General features: G+C 44.2%; 2 protein-coding genes and 1 pseudogene across 2 annotated transcripts; 1 reads left to right on the top strand and 2 right to left on the bottom strand.

The window, feature by feature from the left end:
• Positions 1–1,253: 1,253 nt before the first annotated feature.
• LOC127752679 (uncharacterized) lies at positions 1,254–2,336 on the bottom strand. Its single transcript, XM_052278081.1, has 2 exons — positions 2,072–2,336; positions 1,254–1,987 (listed from the first exon to the last, which is right to left on the bottom strand). Exons 1-2 carry the CDS (start codon positions 2,334–2,336, stop codon positions 1,491–1,493), a joined length of 762 nt encoding a protein of 253 aa, XP_052134041.1. The 3' UTR covers positions 1,254–1,490.
• A 9,749-nt stretch (positions 2,337–12,085) lies between these two features.
• Positions 12,086–14,153, top strand: LOC127752677 (9-cis-epoxycarotenoid dioxygenase NCED2, chloroplastic-like; annotated as a pseudogene).
• A 6,291-nt stretch (positions 14,154–20,444) lies between these two features.
• Positions 20,445–21,679, bottom strand: LOC127785768 (carnosic acid synthase-like). Its single transcript, XM_052313163.1, has 2 exons — positions 21,233–21,679; positions 20,445–20,918 (listed from the first exon to the last, which is right to left on the bottom strand). The coding sequence occupies exons 1-2, from the start codon at positions 21,677–21,679 to the stop codon at positions 20,445–20,447; spliced, it is 921 nt and encodes a 306-aa protein (XP_052169123.1).
• Positions 21,680–21,995: the final 316 nt, after the last annotated feature.

The raw sequence follows: 21,995 nt of genomic DNA, 5'->3' as shown, positions 1-21,995 counted from the left end.
AGATTCTGCCTCCATCGGAGATCGTTTAGAAAATTTAGAAATTCACTTATCCAAATAGATCTAGGAACTTTTAGAAATTCACTTATCCAAATAAATTCACATATTTTCAGACTTCCAAATGATCTCAAATAAAAATATCATCAACTACAAAGATGCAGAACTTACCGTGCTCTAGAAATTTGATATAAAGTTTATCTTCATCCGATTTCATATAAAAAAGTTATGTGCAAAACACACATATATTAGCAGCGCCAACATAGGTGCCGCTTTTAATTTTCAACGGTCGGCAGATAAATGATGACCATATGTGCCGATTTCCAATAAAAATCTACACCTGTTACGATGCACTCATAGCTACCGGTTTATTACAAGGACGGCTACCTATATGACGTCTATAAGTGCCGCTTTATTATAAGAACCGATACATATGAGTTGAGGGATTATTGGTGCCTTTTTTTATGAACCAACATCTGTAAGTCATTATACCAGTTTTTATTTATAGACCTATGAAAAAAGGGAAAATCTCATATGTGTCGGTTTTTTATGTACCAATACCTATGATAGTGCTTCCTATGAGGTTCTTTTTAAGTAGTGTATCATTTGAAAAAAATGATGCTCTAATATAAAGGAATATCTATATAAATTAGAACTGATCCACGATTAAGTAACTTTAGTTTGTTAACCTCAATCAACTCAGACCATCGAGAGCTCCATATGAACATCACAATCATATTAAGGGCAGAGCTGAGACGTAGGGCAAACCAAAGGTTAAGCTGAATAAATAAATAATTTTTCCATGAACTGAAAGTAGGCGAACTATCCAAGAAGTGGATGGTTTGGTGTGTGTTGGGTTGAGGGATAGCTCTTATGTGAAAACACCCTTCTACTAATATGTTTAGAGCGTTATATATTCTTAGAAGCAAAAATTTTTCCGCGTCTTTTTATACTTTTCTTCAAGGTTGAGGGGTTCTTCGAAACAAACACAAGCTGTCAGCTTGTGGGAGCTTCTGTTTAAAATTCTGCATATACACGAGAAACTTTTCCAAAGTAGTCTAATACACATTAAATTCTCCGAGAAGAAAAAAATATAAAAAGATATAAAAACAGACAAAGTAATGGGGCGCTACGGGTTTTTATTAACTATGTATATCGGCATACTCTCCAATTTGGCATAGTACTAGTCTGGAAAAGTTTATTCCCCGAAATGCATCTGATCGATAAATGAATCCCAATTGATGAACAGGAGGTGGGAAAGAGCGTCATGCCCCGTACTCTTTACTGATAGACAGACAGATTAGCACTCATAGTCATCGGTCCTCACATTCAATGGCAAAATTTGCTACAGGACACCGAAAGATTGTGGTCTTTGCTGTGAGACACCCAAAGATCGTTTATTTGCTCGTGGACACTGTAAAAAAGTGGTAATTAGCTGCTGAACACTCCTTCTATTATTTTATTATTTCCGGTCAAAATAAAGAGAGAAACTTTGGTTAAAGACAAATTTGTCCATGGGCCCACTTGTCAATCTCTCTTTCTCTGTTCTTCTTCCTCTCTTTCTCTCCGTTCATCTCTTCCTTTCTTTCTCTGTCGCGGCACACCGGGCAGAGCTCCACGGCGAAGGTGTGCCAGCGAGGACGACGAGGCGGCGGCGTGCTTGGACGCGATGACCTGCAGTGGGTGACGGCCTGCACGATGGCGTGGGCGCGGCATGCGGGGTCGCCGCTCTTGAAGATGCCCGAGCTAACGAAGACGCCGTCGCAGCCGAGCTGCATCATGAGGGTGGCGTCGGCGGGGGTGGCGACGTTGCCGGTCGCGAACTGCACGATAGGGAGGCAGCCCAGCTGCTTGGTCTGCATGACGAGGTCGTAGGGCGCGGCGATGCGGTTGGCGTAGGCGCAGACCTCGTCGTCGTCCATGTTGTGGAGCGCGCGGATTTCACCCATGATGGAGCGCTCGTGGCGGACAGCCTCGACGACGTTGCCAGTGCCTCACAGACGCGGTGCGCGGCTTCCTCGGGCAGCTCACCGCGGAGCATGCGACGAGGCGGCGGCGTGCTTGGACGTGACGACGCGGGCGGGCCACGGCGAGGTGATGAGGTCGACGAGGCGGGCGGCATGGGAGCGCGACGTGAAGAAGTCGAGCCCGCCGCCGCCGCCGCGCATCGCGCCGACGCGGAGGGCGTCGCCGGCAGCGCTGTGGGCGATGCGCCGCCGCCGCCACCCCGCCGTGGCCGAGCCGTCCCAGCTCGGGCCGGTCGCCGTCGCCCTCTGCTCCACTGCGAAGAAGAAGAAGGGGAAAAGAAAAGAAGTGAGAGGAAGAACACTGTACAGGGGCATTTTGGTACTTACGCAACTCTTTCTCTCTCCATTTTGACCGGAAATAATAAAATAATGGGATGAGTGTCCAGCAGCTAATTACCACTTTTTTACAGTGTCCACGAGCAAATACACGATCTTCGGGTGTCTCACAGCAAAGACCGTAATCTTTCAGTGTCTTGTAGCAAATTTTTACCTAAAAGAATTGTAGTGGGGAGAGAAGCAAGGAGTGGAGGTGAGGAATTCTAGGGAAGAGAGAGAGAGGATTTGAGGGGACTGGCTTTAAAGATGAATCCAGCTCTTTTTGGATACAATGTATGTAATACATGTGCGAGTTTTTTTTTTAAAAAAACTACTAACACATAAAATATCATCAACGTCGTTTTTTAATACATCGGCATATAACAACCGGCCCATATAAAGACTTATCCATGCTGGTTTTTAACTTAAGCTTCCTAAGGGACGCGGAATGGGCGGGAACTGCCTCCTAAGGTTTACCATTGATTGTTTTATATATTCTTGTCCAGCACAAATAAATTTTAGAGTAAATTTCACGAAACTACAGATAGTTTTGTCAAATTATCACAAAACTACAGATTTAAGGAGATATATCATAAAACTACATATTGTACACTAAATTTCTTAGAGAACTACAGATTTAAGATGGAGTATCGCAAAACTACAGATTTAGTAACAAAATTATCACAACACTACAGGTTTATAGCTCAAATTAGTGTCAATTCAATCAAAAAACTTAGATGTTTATAACTCAAATCACTGGTGGAGAAACCATCTTTGGTCGGTCGACCAGATTTCACAATAGTCCTGGTTGTATTAAAAACCGGGACTAAAAACATCTCTAGTCCCGGTTTAAAAGCTCCAGGGGTACTTTCCAATCTTTAGTATTGGCTGGTGTTACCAACCGGGACTAAAGATCTATTTGTAGTCCCGGTTGATAACACCAACCGGAAAAAAAGATCGGCATACACTTTACTCCCTGTTGGTGTTACCAACCGGGACTAAAGATCTATCTGTAGTCCCGGTTGGTAACACCAACCGGGAAAAAAGATCAACGTGGAGATCGGAGAGGCCTGCGTGATCAGATCGAGGTATCTCCTCCTCTCCTTTAACTCCTCCCTCCTCCTCTCCTCAACCTTATCTCCTCCTCTCCTTTTAACTCTCTCCTCAACCTTATTTATTCCTCTCCTTATCTATTCTTCTCCTTCTCCTCTCTACACTGCAGCGGTGGGGCGAGGATTCCAGGCCGGGGCGAAGCGGCGGCGGCACGGCGCACGGCAAGGCGGCGGTGGCCTGGCAGCCGGCGCAAGGGCAGCGAGGCGGTGGTCGTCGACGGCGGCCTGTGGCGGCGGGGTGCGGAGGGCCGGCCGGCCGGCGCGGCGAGGCGGCGCCTACGTTGGCAGTTTTCTTTCTTTTTTTTTTGGAGAATCTGAGCTGAGATTGTTGTATGATGTATTTGATTTGTGTGTGATGTGAATATGTGATGAATTTTATAGAAGTTGTGATGTAATTTTTTTTAAGATTTTGTGATGTATTTGAGATGATCGATTTGTGGATTTGGAGGCAATTTGAGGATGATTGTTTTGGGATTTTGGGGACGGGATAGGGTGAAATCGATATATTAAAAATAATGAAGAAAAGAAAAGAATAAAGAAGCAACTAGATCTGCCTCTTTAGTTCCGGTTGGTGTTACCAACCGGTCCCGGTTAGTGTTATCAACTGGGACTAAAAATCGATTTTTACTCCCGGTTATTTCACCCGGGACTAAAGATAGCGATCTTTAGTCCCGGATTCATAGTCCCGGTTGGAAAACCGGGACTATACAGGGGTTACGAACCGGGAGTAAAAACCACTTCTCCACCCGTGCATATAACACTAATGCTAAGGATTTAATCTCAAAAATCTTTAGTTTTGTGATAAATTTATTGTTAAATCTGTAGTTTTATGATACATCTCCTTAAATATGTAGTTTTGTGATGATTTGACCAAACTATCTGTAGTTTTGTGAAATTTACTCTAAATTTTAAGCTATCTATTTTGCATTTATCACAACATCAATATATTTAGTATTTTCTTTTTTATGTAAATGAGTAGGTCACGAACCACTTTTACCATAATTTTGTATACAAGAGTACCATAAATCAATGTTATACCTTGAATTCATGTAGTATAGAATAAAGGTTTAGAAGTTCACAGTTTTTCGATGAAAAATATAATGCCATAAGAGCTAGGAATGCAAGTGGGGCGGGCTTTTTTTTCGGCCCGTAGTCCCGCCCCACAAAAAAGCCCGCAAATTTGCGGGCTGGCCATCCCGCGTGGACCTTGCAAAATTGTTTGGCCCATCCCGCACAGCCCGTTGGGCGCCATGGCATTAGGGTACAGATTGGGAGACGCGAGACGCAGCCGCAGCGGCGCAGCCGAGACGGGAGACGGGAGACGGCGCCACAGCGGCCGCTACTCTCGTCTTCCTCGTCACCCATCCATCCAAATCCAGCAGCCGACGCCCTCCAGTCTCCTGATCCAGCGAAATAGCGAATCCAATGCATTTCATACTTCAGTTCTTGATAGTTCTTGATAGATCCATCCAATCCAAATCCTGCAGCTTGCGACGCTGCGCTGCCGCCTCCAGATCTCTACACACTAATTAAGGTACAAGATCAAACTAACCTTTCATGTGTTTCTTGTGTATTTATGTGAATCAACGAATTGCTTCTCCAAGAATGGCAGCAGGTTGTCTCACTCACTCTATTTGTTTTTGTATATGTTAAACTTTGAGTGTGATTGGTGATCTAGCCATTGTTATACTGCACATCAGCGTCTGCAAATGATCTATTGCATCTTTTTTTTTATCTAATTAATGTGGTGCATGATCAGCTACCACTGGTTTGACATAACAAGATTGATAGGTGCTCATTCAGAGAAGTTTCCTTCAGACTAATTTCTTAATTATTAGCTTCAGATTTTTTTTCTTGTTCTATAGTATATAAAGTACAGTTACATGTAGTAGTAATATTCACCCCAGATGTTACATTGGATAATTATTTTTTCATGTTTTCCCTGCATCTGCATTAGTTATTCAGAATTTCATCTTGGTGAAATAAACAGAACACTTACACAACTGTTGGCCCAATCAGACTATCAGAGTACTGTTCTAATAGAGGACCAATCAGGCACATGTGCTGATAGTAGAGTGCTACGCATTCTTTTTATTATTTGCCCTTCATGATATATAGTCTATTTGTTTTGATTTTTGAAGTGCTATGTAGTTCACAAGTGCTCGCAATTTTACTCTTTTCATAAGTGCTCACAATTTTACTATGCTCAGAATTTTGCTCTTTTCAGCACAAATTTTCTTCCATGTCGACCCCATCATCGTTTGAAGTTACTGAAGAGGCAACCCTTTTAGGGCCAAAGCGGAAGTCTTCTTTAGATCCTCCTTCAGCCAAGCGACCACGGTCACCTATTTTGCCATTAGTAAGGTCCCCAGGGGTGAGACACATGATGTCCCAAGTGAGCTCTCCATCTATTAGATCTCCAATGGCAATTATCAATTATTCAAATCAAAGAACTCCATCACCAGCCCCAACTTCTAATGATATCGATATGACAAATCAGACAAGAGCGACTCCTTGTGGGAGTCACGGTAAGAAATTGCTGACTTTTCTTTGAAATTATTTGTTCTGATTTTTGTCGTTATCTATCCATGTCTATGAATTATTATTTTTACATTAATTGATTGCATGCATGTACTGCAGTTATATAATATGTATGCAATAGCCATTAATTGTTTGTTACAGTAATCTATTCATGTCTATGAATTAATTTATATTAATTGATTGTGTGCATGTACTGCAATTGCACAATATGTATAAACTGAACATAGAGTACTTGTCGAAATGTCGCTGGTATACTTATAATATTCGTATAATACTTGTCAGTGCAGTATTTTTACTTTACTTGTCACTAGTGTATTTATAGCAATATTTTTGTGCTTAGCCACAGGGAGAGCAAGAAAACTGAAATCTACAATGTGGAAAGAGTTTGATCCAATACGTACTAATGATAAACTATCACATGCTAAATGTATCCACTGCAATAAGATTTTCGTGGCTAGCCGATCTTCTGGGACTAGTCAGTGCCTTAGACATTTGAAAGTTTGTAAGGTCAGGCTTAGAATGCACCATTTGATTGAGCATATGCATGCCAACTTGTCCCCTACCACCGATGTTATGAAGAATTGGAAATTTGACCAAGAAGTGTCACGGAAAGAACTTCTCAGGATGATTGTGTTGCAAGAGTTACCCTTTAGCATTGTTGAGCATGTTGGATTTAGGAGATTTGTTGCAAGTTTAAATCCATATTTTAAGGTGATATCAAGAACCACACTGAGAAATGATTGTATGGCTGCTTATGAGGATCATAAGTTAGCTTTATTTGATGTCTTGAAGAGCTCAAATTCTCGAGTATCTCTTACTGCCGACATGTGGACTTCCATCCAAAACTTAGGCTATTTGTGTGTTACCTGTCATTACATTGATAATGAATGGAAGTTGCAAAAGAGAATTATAAAGTTTGCTCTAGTGCCGACCCCACATGATGGCATCACTATGTTTAGTGAAATGCTAAAGGCCATTCAGGAGTGGCATATCGAAAATAAGTTATTCAGTGTTACCTTAGACAATGCAAGTGTGAATAATACAATGATGACTCATCTGAAAACCAATCTTGTTGGTAAGACAATGTTGCCTTGTGATGGAGTGTTGTTGCATTTCCGCTGTGCTGCCCATATATTCAATCTAATTGTCCAAGATGGGCTAAAAACCATGAGCAACGCCATTAATAGTATAAGAGAAAGTGTTAAATATGTTCGGAGTTCGCAATCACGTGGTCAAAGGTTTGAAGAGATGATTGCTCAAGTGGGAATAAAAACTAACAGACGACCATCGCTTGATGTATCAACGAGATGGAATTCGACATACTTAATGCTCGAGTCATCTTTATTGGTCAGAATGGCCTTTGAAGCCTTGGATCGGCATGACATAAATTATTTGCATCAACCCTTCGATTATCAATGGACAATGGCTGAGAAGCTTTGTGCTTTGTTGAAAGTTTTCTATGAAGCTACTGTTGCAGTATCTGGTACGTTGTACCCAACTTCAACATGCTATTTTCAAGAACTTTGGAAGATAAAGATGGTTTTGAACAAGGAGGCTACAAATGAAGATGTCACCATTGCATCTATTGTCAAGGAAATGAAAGAAAAATTTAAGAAGTACTGGAACGCTCAATACTTGCAAATATGTTTCCCGGTTATTTTTGATCCAAGGTATAAGTACAAATTCATTGAGTTTCGTTTGAAGTCTGCATTTGGAGCTGCTGCAACTCCTTACCTTAAGGAAATCAAGAGTAATATGCAGAAATTGTTTGATGAATATTCTGCCAAGTATGGGGGCTCAAACAACATCAATTCTCAGCCCGAAACAAGTGTTGAGCAGAATGTTGATGCAAGTAATCAATTCGCTGATTGGAGACAGTTTCTACATGACAAAAGCAGGAGCAAAGTAAAGAGTGAGCTTAGTCGATATCTTGCTGATATGCCTCAGGAAGGTGATTTCTAAGATGGGCATGATTTTGATATCTTGAACTGGTGGATGGTAAACAAAACAAAGTACCCTGTGATTTCACGAATGGCACGTGATGTTTTGGCTATTCTAGCAACATCAGTGGCATCAGAGGCAGCATTTTCAACTGGAGAAAGGATCATTAGTGACTATAGAAGTAGACTTTCGAGCAGTACTGTAGAGGCATTGATTTGCCTTCAAGATTGGATGAGGGCAGAAGGTTTGGGTGATTTCTTTGCACGTGATCTTGCTGAGAGTGATGACCAAAATGTGCAACATTCAGGTATTTAAATTGAGATTCGTTTGAATTAACTTGGCTATTCTATATTTTTGTATAGTTGTATACTACACCACTAACATCATTGTTTAATAAAAAAGAAACAATTTGTTTCTTTTTTATTAACATCCAACAATCCAGCATGTACTCTTTTTTATTAACTCCATTGTTTCTTCGTAATAGGAAGTTCCTATACAGGTGAAAATGCCTATACACCTCTAGTAACATGTAGTACCAGCACAACAACCAGCAGCAGGTTATATATCTCACTATCCTCGATAACTGCTTGTTATTGTCAATTATGTCCTTTAATTCATATTTTGGATGCATTCTTAATTGATGAAACTTAGTACATATTTACTCCATTCTACAATATGGAATAACGTTATGATCAGTCGGTTGATGAATTCATTTCTAATTTTCGATTAGTAGTTTCTCCACTCTAACTTTGTCAAATTTAATGTATTGAAGGTAATATAGAAAAAGACCGGAAGAGCTCATGGAGTTGGAAGCAGTTGTTTGTCACTTTGTCAATTGGGATAGTTGGTTTATCATGAAGAGAAAATGCATCATCATCACTCTAACTTTAGTCATGATGTTGAAGGAAAAGAATGGTGTTCTTATTTAGTACTATACTTGTTATGTCATTGAAAAAGAATACTTTCACATGAAAATAATACAGTTTTCATGTGCTAAATTTGGGATATGGAGTAGTTATGTGCTTGTGTGATTGATGAACCTAATTAAACAGAGATGTGCACATTGTGGGCTGTCCAGCGGTGACCGTCGGGCTGAGCAATCCCGCCAAGCCATGCGGGGCAGGCTACCGTTTGCCCGCACATTCAGTTTGCGGCTGGTGTGGGGCGGGGCGGGACGGCCCACAACCCATCCCACTTGCAATCCTAATAAGAGCGTTTGTATTTAGACCAACCATCGGCCACTGCAGAAAACACTATCCATGAGGTCAAATACATCTTTTTCTCCCCCCAAACAACGCTAGTATGACTGCTGTTTACGAAACAAAAAGGCCAATTCTATGATGGAACCATGGCAAATTGTCAGCTAGGCAACACAACTGTGCTATCGGCACGTCCGAATAGGACGAAAATGGACAAATGTTTTATTGGCCATTCATAGTGTGTACATGTGATGTTTTACCCCAATACGATTGCTCGGAGATTCGCATCCACATCATGTGAAGAGCCGTGGATATCCTCGAAACAATATGGGTATAAGCACAAGTGGACAGACCTATCAACCACTTATAATACAAATAGGTGTGGCCATTTATTTGCATTATAAATCGGTTTAGCTACTTATTTATACTATAAGTGGGTTTGTGGGTGTGACCGCTTGCAATCTTGTGCTAAGATCCACATTCCTGGTGCTGTCAAGGTCTTGATCGTGGGCCCTGGTACTGCCAAGGTCCTTTTCAAGGTTACTGCTGTACTGTGATATGAAGGGAAAAGTACACCGGAGGTCCGTCAACTTATCATCGACTTACAAAATCGTCCCCCAACCGCAAAACCAGATATCGGAGGTCCCTCAACTTGAGGTCCTCTGGTGGTTTTGACCCCGGTTTTCTCTGACGTGGCGGGTGAGTTAGCGTGGGCCCCACATGGGTCCCACATGTCGTTATGCCAGCTCATCTCTCTCCCCCTCTTCTCTCCTTCCTCATCTCTCTCGCTTCTCTCCTCTCTGCAAGGTGGCTAGCGTGTGGGGAGGAGGTCCGGCGACGACGACACGGGAGAAGGAGGCGGCAGCAGCTATGACTGCGACTCTTGAGAAGGGAGAGGCGGCCGACGGCGAAGCGGGGTCGGCGGCGGGCGAGCGCGGGAAGAAGCTAGGGGCGGCGCTGGTGCGGGAAGAAGCTGTCTTTGGCGTCCACCCAGCAGAGCTTGCCGGCGTCCATGGACAACGATGGCGGCGGCGTCCTTGCTCTCCCTCAGGATCACCCACGACGTGGATGACGGAGGAGGAGGAGGAGGGGGAGGTGCCATTCGAGTTCGCTTAGATGACGCCGTACGAGTCCGGCCACGCTGTGCCACGGTGGCGGCAACGAGTATGCGGACGGCGGCGTTGCTCCGCCGGCGCGACGCAGGCCGCCGGATCTGCGGGGTCGTCCATGGCCGCAGACACGATGGAGGCGTGGGGAGGCCGGCGATCTCCACCGCGTGGAAAGGAAGGAGTCGGGGTGGCCGCGGTCGTCGGTGAAGAGCTTGAAGGCAGGGGCCCAGATGTGGCGGTGGCTCGGCGGCTGCCGCCCTCGCCCATCTCCTCCCCCCGGCAGCAGACCGCCGCCGTTCCGCTCCGCCGGCCGCTTGCCCGCCGCTCTGCGCCTCCGTTTCGCTCCGCCCTCCACCACGCACTCGCCCATTGCTGCTCTGCTCCGCCGGCCGCTGCGCACTCGCACGCCGCCTCCGCTGACCGCCGCTCAGCCCCGCTTGCCACCGCCCATCTATTTCGAGCGTGCTCAGCGCCGGCAGCGCGGCAACGGCGGCTGCGCCTCCGTAGGGCGGGAACCTGGACTCCAACACGCTCGTCGCCGAGTGACGCGGTCGGGGACGTTAGTGGCGAGGACGCGGCAGCCGAGTGACAACCACTAGGGGGCCTACTGGTTGCCTCTCCCCATCCTCCGGCCGCCGCTCGCTCGCCCGCCTGCCGCCCCCGCTGCTCCGCCGGCCGCCACGCACTCGCCCGCCTCCGCTCCGCTTCGCCGGCTGCCCCGCACTCGCTCGCCGCCGCTCTGCTCCACCGGCTGCCACTCAGCCCCGCTCGCCGCCACCTTGCTTCCCCCGCCGCTGACGACGTCTTTGCTCCCCCCGCTGCCGCTTTGGGCAGAGCGAAGACGACGGGGCGAGCACGGCGGCCTCAGCCCAGAGCGAAGAGGGCGGGAGAGACCGGAGGCTGCAACCGCCGACTTGCTTCCCCCGCTGCGCGCCACCACCTTGCTCCCCTGCTCCCACCGCCGCTGCCGCCTTTCTCAGTTGCTCCCCTGCCTAGAGAGCCCCGGAGAGAAGAGTAAGAGAGAGAGAGACGAGGAAGAGAGAGAAGAGGGGAAAGAGAGAGAGGAGGCTGACGTGGACACGCTGATTCAGCCGCCACGTAGGCTAAAACCGGTGTTAAAACCGCCGAGGGACCTCAAGCGAACTGTTTTGTTAGTTGAGGGACCTCCGATATCTGGGTCTGCGGTTTAAGGACGATTTTGTATCTTGATGACAAGTTGAGGGACCTTGGGTGTACTTTTCCCCGATATGAATGGCTTGAGCAGTTCTTGGGCTCGAATGAATGCTTGAGCCACGCCGTAACGTGGTCTTTGATTGTGAGCCAGAAAACTAGCTTGTCCAAATAGGACTCTTGCTAGTTGCCAAAAATGCAAAGGCGACACTACAATAGTGAATGATGAAGACCATATTATATCTCATTTGTATTATTAAAATGAAATTTCTCTTCATCAACATATTGATAGTCAGGTTTTAAAATCTTGGTTCGAAATTTTAGAAATTTCAAATCCCCTGACAAGCAAACATCTCATCCGAAATTTTCGAATACTCTCATTTTTTTAATGAAGTTGGTGAAAATTTATTCAAATTCAGTCAAAATTTGTTAAACATTTAAATAATTTCGTGGAAAAAAAACCAATTGAAACTCTCGAAATTTCGGTGTTTACTGAAGTGCAAACCTTGCTGATAGTTTGCTATGATTGGCTTCAATCTACACCATTCTATAGAGATAGCGTAACAAACTTACTGTACGACACCTCACTGGCGATCCATATATATATAGCTGAGTGCACCAATACCATGCTCCCATCCGTTACAAAAGTTTGCAGGCTGGACAGAGCCATTGTCGCCATGGCTTGTCCCTACCCAGCCACTATTATCCCTCATGCTTCATGGCTTCCCAAGAAGAAAGCTTCCAACATATCTCCTGCTGCCACAGCCCATGGTGCTGTGCAACAGCCGGTTCACCACAACTCGGCAACCGGAGCTTCGCTGCCAGTGTCGATCTGCAATACACTGGACAAGGCGATTGATAGATTCATCGACCCACCGGAGAGGCGGCCTTTGGTAGACCCCCAGCGTGTGCTCTCCGGCAACTTTGAACCTGTCGTCGAGCTGCCACCGACACGCTGCCCTCTTGTCCTCGGCTCCATCCCAATCTGCCTCACTGGCAGGGCCGGCCCTGACTTTTTGGTGGCCCAGTGCGGAAAAAAATGAAGGCCCCCATTCACCATAAAAATACAAGATAATATTTAAAAACTCATTGTCATTAACGAATTTCACACTAATAAGTTTAAATTACTAAAAGAAATATCTCTATATCATTTAAAACAATTTCTTCTAACAGTTCTAGATGCAAAATCAGTGATTGTAATGTCAATAACAATCTCATCTACCAGCATCTTCTCAATGTACAAAGTAGCCTATCAGGCTTGGTACACATAGTATACATATTTTGGAGGCCCTTAATTTTTGGAGGCCCAGTGCGGTCGCACTGCCCGCACTGCCTCAGGGCCAGCCCTGCTCGCTGGGGGAGCGTACATCCGCAACGGGCCCAACCCGCAGCAACAGCTGCAAGGGCGGACAAACCACCTCTTCGATGGAAATGGCATGCTCCATTCCCTCCTCCTCCCTGCGCCCTCATCAACATTGTTGCAAGAGCCAGTGTTCTGTTCACGCTATGTGCACACATATAAGTACCTTTTGGAGCGTGAGGCTGGAGTGCTGGTCTTTCCCAACTTCATCGCCGGTTTCCAAGGAGTGGCTGGACTGGCCCGCATGGCGGTCATGTTTGCTAGGGCGTTGGCAGGTCAGATTAGCGAACATGGGTTTTGGGTTGGCCAACACTAGCATCCTCTTCTTCGCAAAACACTTCTATGCGCTTTGTGAGTCTGATCTCCCATACACCATGTGCATCAACCCGGCCACCGGAGAGGTGACCACCCTTAGCCGTTGTGACTTTGATGGTCGCCGCATGATAGGAATGACAGCGCATCCCAAGAAGGACCCAGTCACTGGAGAGTTATTCGCGTTCCGTTATAGCTTGTTCCAGCCATTTCTCACGTATATTTGGTTTGACAAGGCTGGCAACAAGGCTGATGATGTGCCCATCTTCTCCTTGCAGCAACCATCAATGCTACATGACTTTGCAATCACGGAGCATTATGCCATCTTCCCTGAGTCGCAACTTGTCATGTGTCCGATGAACATGGCTCTACGTGGTGGCTCGCTGATAGGATTGGATAGTGCAATGGTACAACGGATTGGTGTGCTACCAAGGTATGCTAAGGACGAGTCAGAGATGAGGTGGTTCAAGGTCCCAGGATTCAATATGCTACATACAGCTAATGCCTGGGAGGAAGCTAATGGAGAGGAGATTATATTGGTGTCAACCAACAACTTATCTGTCAAACACATGCTTGGCAACATGGAACTCATGCAAGTTCAGGTTGACATGATACATATCAATCTCCGCACTGGTACTGTTTTGCGCACTGCACTCTCACCGGAGAGCCTTGAGTTTGGTGTAATTCATCAGGGCTACGTCGGTCGATACAACCGCTATGGATACTTTGGTGTAAGCGCACCGTTACCCAGGTTCTCTGGAATCAGAAAGCTCGACTTTGCCATGGTTGGTGCTGACGACTGCACGGTTGCACGCCGTGACTTTGGCCCCGGGTGCTTTGTTGGGGAGCCATTTTTCGTGCCAAGCAATGATAATGGGGATGGTAATGAGGACAATGGATATGTGGTGTGCTATACACACAAAGAGGATACCGGAGAGAGCCAGTTCGTGGTGATGGATGCCATGTCTCCAGAACTGGAAATTGTTGCAGCGGTGCAGCTGCCTGCCCGTGTTCCCTATGGCTTTCATGGTCGTTTTATCACGCAGGCCGAACTTTTGTCGCAGCAGAAATAATCACATATATCCTAGTTTCGTTGTAATTTATTTTATAACCATCAGCTGTGAATCATACAACTATGTGTCCACTTGTGCAGAATAGTTATTGTCAAAATATGAATATATCAAACAAAAGAAAAGCAGAAAACGTTCCAATGGTTGGTAGCCATTTCTTTTGTCCTCGTGGTTGACCATTAATGTTAAAGGCATAACAATAACAATACATTCTTCAGCGAATCAATGCAAATCTCAGGAAAGAATGGTGTAATGAGTTTTATTTAGTGATTCAATTGTTTCTTGGACATTGAACCCGACACGCATCATTGGTTAATCCAATAACTCAGTTCTCTAACCCCTGCCTTGATATGTTAATCTTCCATCTGATCAGTGTGTATCTTCAGAAATTTTCTCTTGCGTCATCTCGTAGAGAGTAATTTTCGTAGAATCGTCGAAAACGTGTGGTTATGATCTGCTTCATCACGCATGGAATCTCTGTCGCTATCCAAGACGGTTTTGTCCTTGCATTGCAATTAACCAGAGCACAGGGCGTGTAAGAACTTAGTAGTACATATGGCTTGTTTGTTAGAGCTCCAACTCCTAAATTTAGCTCCATGAGTTGGATTTGGAGTTAAGTTATGGAGCAGCCCAAATCCAGTTCCACCTCTCTAGTTCATTTTGTGAGAGTGCTTCACCCAGCTTCGCTCTCATTTTAGGTGGAGCTAAGGGCCTGTTTGGTACAGCTCCAACTCCTAAATTTAGCTCCAAGAGTTGGGTCTAGAGTGGAGTTGTGGAGCTGCCTAAACCCAGCTTCACAACTCTAGTTCATTTTGTGAGAGAGCTCCACCCAGCTCCACTCCCAGTTTTAGTGGAGCTGAAATTGTTTGGCTGAGCTCCCGCTCCAAGAAGGCTGGAGCTGGAGCTGGAGCTGTGCCAAACAGGCCCTAAAACTGTTTGGCTGAGCTCTAGTTCCAGGAGAGGTGGAGCTGGAGCTGGAGCTGTGCCAAATAAGCCCATAGCAAGATCCGTTGTGCTAAATTTAAGTTTTGTGATATCTTGGTTCAAGTAATTGATCAAATGTGAAAGGGCATATAGCCTAGTGGTTGCAGTACTCTGAGTAGCACCCTACAGTCCTGGGTTCAAATATCCATAAGAGCGAATCTCTTCGTAAGAAGAATACTTTGATCTTCTTGATTACCGAGTTGTTTATCGAGAATGGTTTGTATAATAATGGTGTTGAAGTTATCACGGGCTTTTATGAGTTAACGTGATGTAGAGAAAAAAAAATCCAACTCAGAAAATATTGGTGTTGAAGTTATCACGGGCTTGTATGAGTTAACGTGATGTAGAGAAAAAAACATCCAACTTAGAAACTGTTGGGATACGCATAGGCTACGATAGCATAAATCAAAATTTTCTATTGCATAAACCAGAAACCATGCAAGTATTAGATCATAGATCGTTACCACTCGACGCGCTGCGCAGTGGAAGAAGACGCTGAGAAGTCGAAGGAACTCTCGCGAAGTAGCGCGCGTCGATGTAGAGGAAGTAGTCGATCGCACCGGCTCGACCTTCTCCTCCTCATGAGTTCTCCTCGCCGTACTCCCACGCCGACCAGCACCGCAAACCAGTGGCGCCTCTACCGGTATCCACACGTACAGGGACGGAACACCACGCGCAGATGTGCTAGCACCTGTGCGCGGCTAGGGTTTTGCTCGGGGAGGGAAATGACGTCTAGGGTTTCTCACGTGATGCAATATCTCCGCCGGTCACACCCCTCACGAATATATAGAATCCATCACTCGGGCCTCCAAGGCCCGTAGGACTCCTATTCGGATCCCTATCCGAATTAAGCTCATATTGGATCTCCATCCAATCCTCTTATTCCGGCCCATTAAGCGTGCGACCCTATAGGTTCATATATACTCGGCTGTAACCCGAAAACTCTTTTTGGTCCACGCGTTAACGGCGGCCCCTAGCAGAACGTATTAAGCCACAGGGCATACATAAAGATCATATCGGCTGAACCTCTAGTGTTTACCTTGACCAAACCTGTGGCATGAACGGCACTAGTAGAAGCATCACCAAAGATAATTGATTCAGTCTTGGATGCCTATTCGAGGGAGGAGAACCAATTTTTATTACCGGTCATGTGCCACGAACAACCGGAATCCATGATCCACATGTTCTCCTTCCTCACCACCAAAGCCTACACACAAGAAGATGTCGAAGCCTTAGTATTGGGGTTAGATAATAAAAATTTAGGAATCCAGTACTGAGATACACGACCATTAGATCCAATAGGCATATATCCCCTTACAAAAACAGTTTGAGAATTTTCAGAAAAATTTCTCTGAGGCCGATCTGACCGAAGGTGTACAGCTAGTCTGACCACTGCTGTACCGTTGGTCTGACTGGTGCTCGGTCTGACCGAAGCACAGCCGCTGGATTGACTGGTCGCCGGTCTGACCGCGGGACCCACTGCGGTCTGACCGGTTTCCTCGAGAAAACACCAGATTTTTGCCACTTTGATTTTGCAAAAGCAATTTCTCTCTGCTTTTTCTATCTATGAGCTAATTCGAAACAAAAACCAACAAGATGTCCATCTTTACCCCAAAAAAGAACAAGTATCCTTTTTCTTTAGAAGAAGATGGTTTTGAAATATTTGTTTTTGTTTACTTTAGTGTTGCAGAAAGAGAGGGCATAATTCCAGCAGACTTGAAAACTGTTTTTTTAGCACTAGGTTTTGTCAAAATTTAGCCATGTTCAGTCACACTCAAAACATTGGGTTGACTTATTTTGAAAAAGTCATGAACATCAAAACCAACACCCCTATTGTAGCTAGTCACTTTAGATTGATCCAAAATTATGTTAAGTTGTTTCTTACCATCAGAAAATCTTTGCAAAGAACTTTTCAAATAAGAAACCTATTTTTCCAAATTAGCACAATTTTCACAATCTACCATGACACTTTTGCTTTTTCGACATTTGAGGCAAGAAAGCACTTCATTGGTTTTCACAACATCTTCCATGTACTCAACACGACCTAAAGCATGTTTTAGTTTCATCTTGTTTAGTGTGCATATTGAGCAATCAAAAACACTTTGTTGTTGTTGTTTTAACTTTTTAGCACAAACCATGTTAAACATCAAACTAGCATGAAAAGCAATTTGATATTTTTTTCAACAACTTTTTAGTTAAAAACAACTCATCCAAAGTACGTGTGTGCAAGACAAAACCAAGAGCAAGAGAAGATCTATTTTTCAAATGATGTGCAACATTGACATCTCTAATTTTTGAAATTTCATGCATTAAAACCTCACAATTTTTGCAACCATCATCATTAGGAATAAGAGATTTTAATCTATAAATTTCAGAATTAAGGGATTCAATAATAAATTCCTGTTTTCTATACATCTTCTCACACTTCTTATTTTTTGCACTTAAAATAAGAATAGCTTCCTCAAAAGAACTCATATCATTATCTTCACACTCTGAATCTGATTCACCATGTGCCATGAAGCAAACACCGGAGATGTTCTTTCCCTTATCTTCATCTTCACTTTCTCCATCTACATCGCTTAGTGGCTCAAAAGCGGCATAGACTTTCTCAAACATCTTCTTGAGATTCTCCTTGGTCTTCTTCCCCTTGAATGTGCTCTTAGACTTGTTCTCCTTAGTCTTCTCTCCACCATTGTCTTCCTTTTTGCCTCTCCCAAGCTTAGGATAATGCGAACGATTGAGATCAAGAGCACCACATTCAAAGCAACGATCGATTTGGACCACTTCTTTTCCTGTACCTAACATTATTCATAGCTCGAGAAAACTTATTAGTGACCAAAACCATCGAGTTGCTCATTGGACATGGCATTAATTAAAGCAAGAATAGTAGTAATTCGATGAAGAAGCACCAACATCCAAAGAAGTCAAGGAAGAAACCAAATCACTAGACTTAGAGTCAACTTTACGAGAAATAATATTCATCTCATGTGTTTTGAGTTTTGTGTAAAGCGAATCCAAAGTCAAAGTAAACATATCAACAGACTCCTGAATTGATGTAACTTTCATCTCCCAAATAGACATGTCAAGACCATTCAAAAAGTGACGAGAAACCTCAGATTGTGTGTAATTTATATCATAAGAAGAATCAACAGATTTAAGATCACTCAAAATTTTTTGAACCTAGAAAGATAGTCATTCAAAGCTTCTCCAGGTTTCATCTCAAATTTTATATACTCCTTTTTGAAAAGTTATCGATGAAGTTCTTTAATATTTGAAGTTCCTTGATGAAAGTTTTTCAAAGCGTTCCAAATCTCATTTGCAGTTTCAAGATGCGAAATACGATCAAAATCCGAACGAGAAATCCCACCCAAAAGAATATTGTGAGCTTTGCAATTATTTTCAAATTCAGTTTTTAAAGCAACAGTATTAATTTGATCAGGAATCACATAAGGATTAGAAACTTTTCTCCAAATATCAATATACTCAATCATAATGTAAGATTGCATCTTACTACACCAATAAAGAAAATCCGTTCCATTGAAAACATGGAGCTTAGTTGCAAACTTATTAGCCATGGCAAAAAAACTCTAGATCAGTTAAAATCCAAAAAAGAAAACAAGGTTTTAATACCACTTGTAGGATTGAATAGAAGAACTAAGCCAACCAGAGGGGGGGTGAATGGTTGGTATACCCAAAAACCCAAACTTTTTCCGGAATTAAAAGTTACACTCAAATTCGACGGATCGTGGTCTGACCGAAGTTGTCCCGTCGGTCTGACCGCACTTGTGCCGTCGGTCTGACTGATGTAGATCGCCCGGTCCGACAGCCCCAAAGTCGTCACTGCCTCCTGATGCCACCGCTGGTCTGACCGCCGCTTACTCGCCGGTCTGACCGCCGCGATGCCGCTGGTCTGACCGCCGGTGTTTCGCCGGGTAGACTGCCGAACCCGCGCAAACACAAATTGAAGAACTCAAGATGTAGATGACAACTTTATTACTTCTCTCTGTGTTTACAAAGTGCAACAACAGCACTCCTCATGAAAATCTCGACTAAACTCGAAATCCTAACTAAACTATCAACTCAATGCTCTCAAAAGCGATACCGGGAAGCCTCACGCTCCCTCTCTATTTATACATGAGGTAGGCAGCCTAAAGCCACGAACCAAACTCATACTAGAAGTCCTAATCCACATAGGAAACCTTCCCGTACAAAAAACAAACATTACAAACTCCAATCATACCAAATTTGGCCTTCCAAATTTAACTCCACATCCCATATGCACACAATACATCCATCGTATGCCATATGGAATCTTCACCAACCACGTGCATTGAATTCTAGCCTAAGTATCCGCATGATGTCTAACCATCACGGACGTCGCCTTATCCCCAAGTCGACTCCCGATCTATCACCAGCAATACTCTCCAGAGACATCAAGTCACCTATACATGAATCAAACAAAGAAACCACATTCCGAGACTAAGCTATCTCCAACTTGACTCATTGTTAGCAAACAACAGTATTACATACGAATAGTATCCATCTAGAAGCCATAAACATGAAACAATCATGGATATCCAAACAAACAACCCGAAACCGAAACCGACACAGAGTCGGCCGGTCAGACCGCTCGCATAGCGCCAGTATGACTGGCAGCACTTGCCCGGTCTGACCGTACCCGACAAAACAGCAGCACCTGTTAATCACTTGAAAATCCAATCATCTCCAAAACTACTTCGCCAATAATCTCTAAATATCAAAACCAATAATTACAGATGCCAATTGTTCATCACAAAATAGGACTCAAAAACACTTTGATTTTACATCCAATACCTATTTAGATGTAGGTAATTGGGAGGGAGTTCTTTTCTAAGTACGATGAGATAAATATGAGCCATACATTATCACTTAAAATTCAATTCACATCCATACTTCCCATGATTCTCATCTCTACTATCAAACAAAGGAATAGGAATAAAAATGAAACTCCCATGATCAGTCGTCCTCTAAACTTCCAATCCGCTTTCCATCTCTTGCCAAACAGGCAGTATAAGGTTTACACAAGAACTATTTCAATTCAAAAATTCATACAAATCTCTATCATTTGCAGGGAGACCTAAATAAAAGCGCAATGGCGTCTTACATAACATTATCAAACATTTTGCATTAGCTTTCATGTTTCCTTGGCCACAGCACGAAGTGGCTTAGCCATGGACAACACAAGACCAAACTCTTCTGCCATGTCCAAGTCATCACCCTTAACTTCATCAGGGATCGTCCACTCAAACCGATGCAGTAGCGATGCAAGCATCAGATGCAGGCATGCAGCATCCCTTCTGCTAATGGCATCCCAAGGCAGATGCGTCGTCCAGCACCAAACGGTATGAACTCAAAATTGGTTCCTAGAAAATTTATATCTCTACCCAAGAACCTGTATGGCATGAACTTGTCCAGATCATCCCAAATCTTAGCTCTCCTACAAATTGCCCATATATTCACATATACAGTTGTTCCCTGAGGTATCTTGTAGCCCTGGATTTCTACTGTGGCCTCAGCCTTGTTGAATGCTATTGGAACAGTTGGGTGAAGCCGGAGGGTCTCTTTGATGACAGCTTGGAGATAAGGAAGCTGGCTGATGTCTGATTCTGCAACGTGAGTTTTTGTGCCAATAAGGCCTTTGAGCTCCTCTTGAAGTTGTATCATGGACTTTGGATTTTGCAGTAACTCTGCCATTGCCCACTCTATTGTACTTGAGGTCGAGCCGCTTCCAGCGAAGAGCAAATCCTGATAAATTGCAAAATATGTTTAAAACTAAACGTGCATTCCGTATGTGTGATGTGTCTTCCATATTAACTCAACAATTCATACACCTATAACAAAATAAAGCTTAGGTGGACTTACGTATTTTCCTAAATACTGCCATTTTTGGCAAAAATATCATGTACTATCTTTAGGTATCTAATGAAATAAACATAACAAACTTTTACTCACTGTAAAATTTTGCAAAATTGGCTGTCCGGAGAAAAAAAAACTGTATTAATAAAATGAAATTGAAAACCTGTAAAAATTGAATCACAATGGGACAGTATTAATATTACCATGAACATTCCCCTCATGGTGTCTTGGTTCATCACCCATCCTTCGCCTTCCACTTCTCCTTCCATGTCAAACGCCACATCCAGCAAGTCATTCTTGCGAGGCTCGCAGACGATGCGGCGGCGCCGCCGCCGGTCGATCTGCACATCGATGATGCCGTACACCCACCCGACGAGATTATCCATCCTTCGCCGCACGCCCATGAAGTCAGCGGCAGCGATCACCGGGAAATAGTCGGACAGGTTCGGCGCTCCGGCGACCACCACCGCCTCCTCGATAACATCCCTCAGCTGCCGCGTCGTCGCGGCGTCCATGTCCTCAGAGAACATGCTCCGCCACAGCACGCCAGCCACCGCCGCGAACGCCTCGCGTGCCACCGACACCAGCGTGCCCCCGGCGCTCGCGTCGGACACGCGGCGCGCGAGCTCACGCGCCACCTCCTCCCGCATGGCACGTGTCACACCCTGAAGTTCTTCTCGCAAGCCTAAATTAATTTAATAAATGACCTCAAGAAATTATCTGTGTATTGGCAAGAGAGAAACCCTAATTTAATAAATGCAAATAATAATCGGAATTGGCATGTGAAATTTTTGTTCACTTCTACAAGTCAAAATATGCTAACAGGATTTTCAGTAGAATTTTCAGAGGTCTAGAAATAATTTTAACCAATTAAAAATGAGCACAAGCAATTATTAAATCCCTAGAAATCCCTTTTTTTTCTTTTTTTCCCTTTTTCCTTCGAGTGGGCCAACGGCCCATTCTCCC

This window comes from Oryza glaberrima, chromosome 10 (genome assembly GCF_000147395.1).
Source record: "Oryza glaberrima chromosome 10, OglaRS2, whole genome shotgun sequence".
Taxonomy (NCBI): Eukaryota; Viridiplantae; Streptophyta; class Magnoliopsida; order Poales; family Poaceae; genus Oryza; species Oryza glaberrima.
This window is presented reverse-complemented; position numbering and strand designations above follow the sequence as displayed.

Bases quoted from the DNA above. Each gene is read 5' to 3' on its own strand.
- LOC127752679 (XM_052278081.1), bottom strand. From the start codon at position 2,336: ATGCCCCTGTACAGTGTTCTTCCTCTCACTTCTTTTCTTTTCCCCTTC. The intron at 1,988-2,071 runs GCGTCGTCACGT...CGCGTCTGTGAG, and splicing joins CACCTCGCCGTGGCCCGCCC to GCACTGGCAACGTCGTCGAG.
- LOC127785768 (XM_052313163.1), bottom strand. From the start codon at position 21,679: ATGCGGGAGGAGGTGGCGCGTGAGCTCGCGCGCCGCGTGTCCGACGCG. The intron at 20,919-21,232 runs GTAATATTAATA...GCAATTTATCAG, and splicing joins CCATGAGGGGAATGTTCATG to GATTTGCTCTTCGCTGGAAG.